The 6,500-nt window shown below is 43.6% G+C and overlaps 1 protein-coding gene across 1 annotated transcript; it reads right to left on the bottom strand.

The window, feature by feature from the left end:
* Positions 1-4,790: 4,790 nt before the first annotated feature.
* Positions 4,791-6,098, bottom strand: LOC141601726 (uncharacterized). Its single transcript, XM_074422025.1, has one exon. The coding sequence runs from the start codon at positions 6,096-6,098 to the stop codon at positions 4,791-4,793; it is 1,308 nt and encodes a 435-aa protein (XP_074278126.1).
* Positions 6,099-6,500: the final 402 nt, after the last annotated feature.

The following is a 6,500-nucleotide window of genomic DNA, read 5'->3' as shown; positions in this document are numbered from 1 at the left end:
ATGGATGTTAAAACTGCTTTTTTGAATGGTGAACTAAGGGAAGAGATCTATATGTCTCAACTTGAAGAGGTTTTGTGATTGAGGGTCAAGAGAGTAAAGTGTATAAACAGAACAAGTCACTTTATGGACTGAAATAAGCACCCAAACAGTGGTATGAGAAATTTAACAACACTTTGATAAGTAATGGATATGTGGTTAACAATTCTGATTCATGTGTTTATTCAAAAATGATGGGATCTGATTGTGTAATTATATGCCTATATATTGATGACATGTTAATACTTGGTAATAATTTGGAGGTGATAATTAGAACCAAAGAATTTTTGTCATCACAATTTGCGATGAAGGAATTAGGAGAAGCTGATGTTATCCTAGGAGTTAAGGTCATCCGAAACTCCAATGGAATCTGTCTAAGTCAATCTCATTATGTTGAAAAAGTGTTGAGGAAGTTTAACTGCTTTGATGATGTGCCTGCTAGAACACCCTATGATCCTAGTGTACCATTGTGTAAAAACTTGGGCAAGAGTGTTTCCCAAGAAGAGTATGCTAAAATCCTAGGTAGTGTGAAGTTTTTAATGAACCGTACTCGACCAGATATTGCTTATGCAGTTAGTAGACTGAGTCGTTATACACATAACCCTTGTAATGAACACTGGAATGCTCTTCGTCATTTACTAAAATACCTAAAAGGAACAGTTGACTTATGTTTGCATTATGGTAAATTTCCTACTGTGTTAGAGGGATATTCTGATGCGAACTGGGTTGCAGGTAACGATGAGATATGTTCTACTAGTGGTTATGTCTTTACCATGGGTGGAGGTGCCATATCGTGGAAGTTCTCTAAACAGACTTGTATCGCACGCTCTACCATGGAATCTGAGTTCATAGCTCTTGAGTTGGCAGGACAAGAGGCTGAATGGTTGAAAAACCTTTTAGCTGATATACCAGTATGGGGCGGACGGCTAACACCGGTCTCCCTGTACTGTGACTCGTAGGCTGCTATTGGTGTTGCAAAGAATAGTTTTTACAATTCGAAAAAGAGACACATTCGAATAAGGCACGCTGCAGTTAGACAACTCCAAGACAATGGAGTGATTGCTTTGGACTATGTGAAGTCCGAAAACAATCTTGCTGATCCCTTTACTAAAGGGCTGGCTAGGAGACTAGTCGTTGATACGTCGAGGGGAATGGGGCTTAAGTCCTTAGGTCAAGAGTGAGACTTGACTAGGTCTAAAGCTTCTATTCCTATGGCGTTGTATGATTCATAGCCTTTATGGTGGTGCTTTTGAGACGCATTGATGGATCATACACCAGGTTGGACTTAGATTCTTAATGTCTCATGTGAGAAGTGCTATTGAGAAGCACTTGAGTCACCTACGTAGGTGTAACGATCATTAGACTATAAGATGTCTTCTGAACACATCTATTAGTACCGAGGTAAACGCATAGCTCTAAAAGAGCGAGTTGCACTTTCGCGGAACAATCTTAATCTGAAGGTATGATATGTGTTGTGGGGGGTATCGACCGAAGCTCGGCTAGGAATTCAAATTGCAAGATATTCTCTCGTTGTAAGTAAGTTGTTTCCTCATTGCACTAAAGTGTCAATTCAACTCGAAAAATATTGATACCTAAGTATCCAATCCTTCCTTTACCCAGAATTCTTTCCTTCTTGTCTCTGGCACCCCTAGTGGGGGATTGTTGGAAATAGGGGCTTTGTGAGGCTTTTCTATTTTTTCCAATTGTCCCACATTGGTGAGGAAAAGAGAGCTTTATGTGTTTATATATCTCCTCTTACCTTTCACTATCACTAGTGGGTCATTGGAGGCTTTTGTGGAAGCCTTCGGAGGTGCTTAATTCAGCTCGCACACGCGCGCGCGCCGTGCCTGAGCCCGGCCCGGATCGGGATTCGTGATTCGGGATTTGGCAATCGCCTGCGGCGGGCTGTGCCAATCGTTTTGGGCCTAGACCGAGTTGTTGTTTTTGCTACTGATTTGTTAAACCTAACAGTCAGTTTGTTTTAGTCAAATGCTGTTAGTGGGTGAGAGTATCACTCTACGTTTCCAGCCCTTGACTCCTACAATGCTGCAGTCGGTTTTTGGCTCTCTGATCAGGCTATTTATAGCCTCTGATCTGCTCCTCAAAAACACACAACAAAACACACTCTCTTCTTTCCTTCTCTTCTCTGCTCAATCAAAGTTTCTGGGTACTGGTGATTAAATCGTTCCAAGTCTCACAGTTCTGAGTGGGCGGAACTGCGTGGAGACTGTAGTGTTATCCTTGGGGAACTACCGGTACTAGCTGATCGCCACCACGATCGTACCGGAGAAATAGTTTTCAAGGCAGTGGCTTCTACCACGGCACTACTTACGGGTTTTATTCTCTGATCTCGCTTACCGTCTCTGCTACGGTATTTCTGTTCCCTTCGATTACTGCAATTATTTTTCCTACACTTAGTTGCTGCCACTATCCTTGTCATTAGCTTATTCTAATACGACTCCTTTGCTTGTGTTTGGCATCTTCAGATATAATGCTTGGAAACTTCAGAAATAATTCTTGAACTAGAAGCAAACTTTGTGTTTGCTTTAGCTTCATTGTAGCATTTTTTTTTCATTGTGCATTTGATGGCCAAAACGCGTACTTAGTTACGGATGTATAACGACGGTCAACCCGAAATCAATATTCGATGTTTGAAATTTCTTCTAACTTTTTCAATTCTCGATATGATATATCTTGATTACTTTCCTCTCTTGCTTGCAGGAATATTGCTCTTAGCTTGTAAATTTTAGCTATTTCATCTCTTGTCCGACGCTTGTACTGGATGATGGCGCTTATATTAGTTATATCGATGAGGCAGCAAGGCTCTTATCGGGGGGGATTGTGAGGCCCTTTTTTTCTCGTCTTGCTTCGTCCACTTTCGGTAGAAGTTATTAGGGTGAGTTTGCTTATCTAAGTACACCAGACGACATTTGATATCTTTCATCCTTTGTTAAGTTGATGTCTTGATGACTTGATATGCAGGGTCGTGGCCTAAATTGATTCAAAAATTTCAGCTCGTAAATCTTAATCTACTGATGGAAGCCTCATATTTCACGCATGTTGGACGTCTCACTCTATGCTATTCCCCGGAGTGGAAATGGTATAGAATTCGCAAAGCCGCACACACTTGTAATCTAGACTTTGATATCTTACATTCACCACTTTCGTCAGCCCGATGATGTTTATGCCAATATCAAAAAGTTGTATTCAGAAGCCATGGTTTGGGATGACTTCATTTATTTGGAGGTGGTCGATGACAAAGCCTTATATTTTTATTTGATTTCATTTAATGAAATTTGACAGTGTATTACAAGGTGTTGTTTGATTTTGCTGAGAAATTTAGCGAACAGGAGGATCGGTCAACTTGCCAAATATTAGATCTCTTGGCATTTTATTTCTTTTCGTTCTTTTCTTTAACCTGTTTATCTACACTTTTGCTTTTTTTTTTTAATGAAAACACCCGGAGGTGTTACTCTAACATTGAAATATCAAAACGTACAACATTCTGAGCATTCGTCGGTAGTACATTCGACCATACCGTTCTAGCAATGACTCTAGGAGAAAGATGAGCTAAGCAATGCTCTACACAGTTATTGACCCGACTAGTATGTGACCATAAAACAGACTCAAAATCATTACATAAAAGTAAAATATCATCAGTAACTTGTAAAAAAATACTTCTTCCGTTCTGCTTCCCCTTGAGAGACTCAATCAGCTGTAGACAGTCGCTTTCCATTACAATCTTCCGCAGACCTCTCACTTTCGCTTCATTTAGGCCCTTCCACATCGCCACCGCCTCAACAATACTCGGCTCCCACTACTCTGTTCGAACCGTTGCCATCCCCCACAACACCTCCCCTCCTTCCCCCTAGAGACAATCCCCGCGCTAGTCCCTTCTCCCTCCTTCGCACATGCGTCCATATTTATCTTTACATATCCCCTCGGAGCCGCTTTCCACGCATCCACCTTCTCCACATCCCCTCTTCGGCCAGTCCTACCACGGTTTCTCCACCCACTGTCTACTATCCCCTCCCCCTCACTTAGCACATCCTAAACCCGCCTACAAACCCTCTCAGGTTCCACCTCCACCTCGTCAAACACTATCTTATTTTGATGCTCCCAGATTGCCTAACACCCCACCATAAATTTACCATACTCCGCTGCACTCATATCCCTCCAACGCTCCTCCACCCAACACCTTACTCCTACTGTCCGTTCCTCATCTTCCCACCGTAACTCCAGCTGCTCCCACACCTATCTCGCCATCCTGCAATCTCTAAATAAATGTATACTAGACTCGTCAGACAAATTACATAAAGAGCAAAGAGAGGACTCACCTTTAACTCGAGAAGCGATGTTTGCCTTTGTTGCTAGAGCATCATTACACAGTTGCCAGAAGAAGAGTTTTACGCGTGGCCAAACCGGTACTTTCCAAAGCTTGTTCCATAGCCATCTCATATTCGTCGAATCTGACTGCTCTGCCATGTCTAACCATTCTCCCGCCAACAATTGGTAAGCAGATTTCACGAGAACCCTGCTAAAAAAGGACCATTCCACCCGATCATAAGCTTTGGCCATGTCCAATTTAATGGCCATATGCCCTTCAGTATGTCTCGAATTTTTCATATAATGAAACAGCTCAAAGGCAATAAGAATATTATCCGTAATTAAACGGCCCAGAGTGAAGGCACTTTGATTCTCCGAGACGATATCGCCCAAGAAAAGCTTTAATCGGTTGGCAAGGACCTTGGAAACTAGTTTATACACCACATTGCAGAGACTAATGGGGCGGAAATCTCGCATTTTATCCGGAGGTTTTTCTTCGGGATGAGGACAATGTTAGTCTTGTTAAACTCAGCTGGTGATGATTCTCCTCGCAAAATTCTCAAGACCGAGCTTATTACATCGGGTCCAATTACATGCCAATAAGATTGATAAAACAACCCATTCATTCCATCCAGACCCGGAGATTTGAGCGGATGCATCTGACTAATAGCTTCGACAATCTCCTCTTCTCGGTACTCTTCACGAAGCAGCGAATTCATTTGTTCCGAAACTCGCCCTTCCAAACCTGACAATACTCCCGCCAGGTTAGATGGTTCAGATGTCGCAAACAAATCCCGAAAATAATTGACAGCTACCGTAGCCACAGCCTCATCCCCAACCCGTTCAGTCCCATTATCATCAATCAACATCCCAATATAATTCTTGCGCTTACACTCCCCGGCTCTAGTATTGAAAAAAGTAGTGTTATGGTCACCATCCCGGAGCCATAAAGCATGCGATCTTTGCCTCCAATATTGTTCTTCCTGTCGATTTAACTCGGCAATTTCCGCCACGAGCTTTTTCCTCCTCTGCACCTCGGCCTCAGTTCTCGTCCCATTATTAAGACGCTCAAGCTGCTTCCTCTTTCGCTCCAAAGCCCAATTAATCTTCCCAATATTACTCTTCTTCCAAGCTTGAATTTCCTTTACCCATTCGCTAATAGTCCTACCAAGATTGTCGTTACCTTTCTCCACACCCCGTATCACAGCCTCCTCACATCCCTCCTCCCCAACCCATATCTGTTCGAACCGGAACCTGTGCTTCCTCAACCCACCCACAACCCTTCTATCCAGAACCAATCTAATGGGAGCATGGTCAGACCACTCCCGCTCCAAATAGAACAGCTTCGCGTAGGGGAACATGTCAATCCAGGCACTAGTACCCATAGCCCGGTCTAACATACTCTGCCTATTGTCATCACCCACCTGTCCATTATCAAAGGTAAACATGTACCCCTCCCAAGTCTCGTCCCTCAGCCCACAGTCATCCACAACTGCTTGGAAATTGTTCATTTGCCATTGTGGACGACTACCTCCCTTCATTTCTGTCGAATAGAGCACTTCATTAAAGTCTCCCACGCAAATCCAAGGCAAAGATGACTGCCTACTAAGAACCCGAAGTAGTTCCCACAAAAGGTGACGCTCATTAACAGCTGCCCATCCATAGAAACCTGTCACACGCCACTCCTTGCTATCTTCATATATGGTGAAATCCATATGGTGTGCCGAAGCAGACATAAACGTACAATTTATCTCCTTCCTCCACAGAAAATCAAGACGCCCCGCGCCTCCCTCTGCTATCCACTTCCATCCCGAAATACCCATCCAAGCTTTCCCTCACCCGCCTCATATCACGACCACACAATTTCGTCTCGCATAAAAATAGCATGGCCGGGGCTTCCCTTCGCACTAGGACACGAAGGGCTCTTACTGCATCGGGATTGTCGAATCCCCGGCATTTAATTCTTAAGAGATTCATTGGGCCCAGCGGGGTTAAGCTCCCTCAACCTCCGCATCAGGTATTAAGACTCCCCCGTCTCTCGTCACTTTCAAACGTTTCGCCATCTCATCACCTCCATCAACCTCTCGACCACGTTTACCCATTTCAACTGTTCCCTCCCCATGCTCACCACTACCACC

The sequence above is a fragment of the Silene latifolia genome, chromosome 9 (assembly GCF_048544455.1).
Source record: "Silene latifolia isolate original U9 population chromosome 9, ASM4854445v1, whole genome shotgun sequence".
NCBI lineage: Eukaryota > Viridiplantae > Streptophyta > Magnoliopsida > Caryophyllales > Caryophyllaceae > Silene > Silene latifolia.
Note: the sequence above shows the minus strand (reverse complement) of the source record. Positions and strands in the feature narration are given on the sequence as shown.

What these genes read in the sequence shown, in the direction of transcription:
- LOC141601726 (XM_074422025.1), bottom strand. Translation starts at nt 6,098, where the DNA reads ATGTCTGCTTCGGCACACCATATGGATTTCACCATATATGAAGATAGC.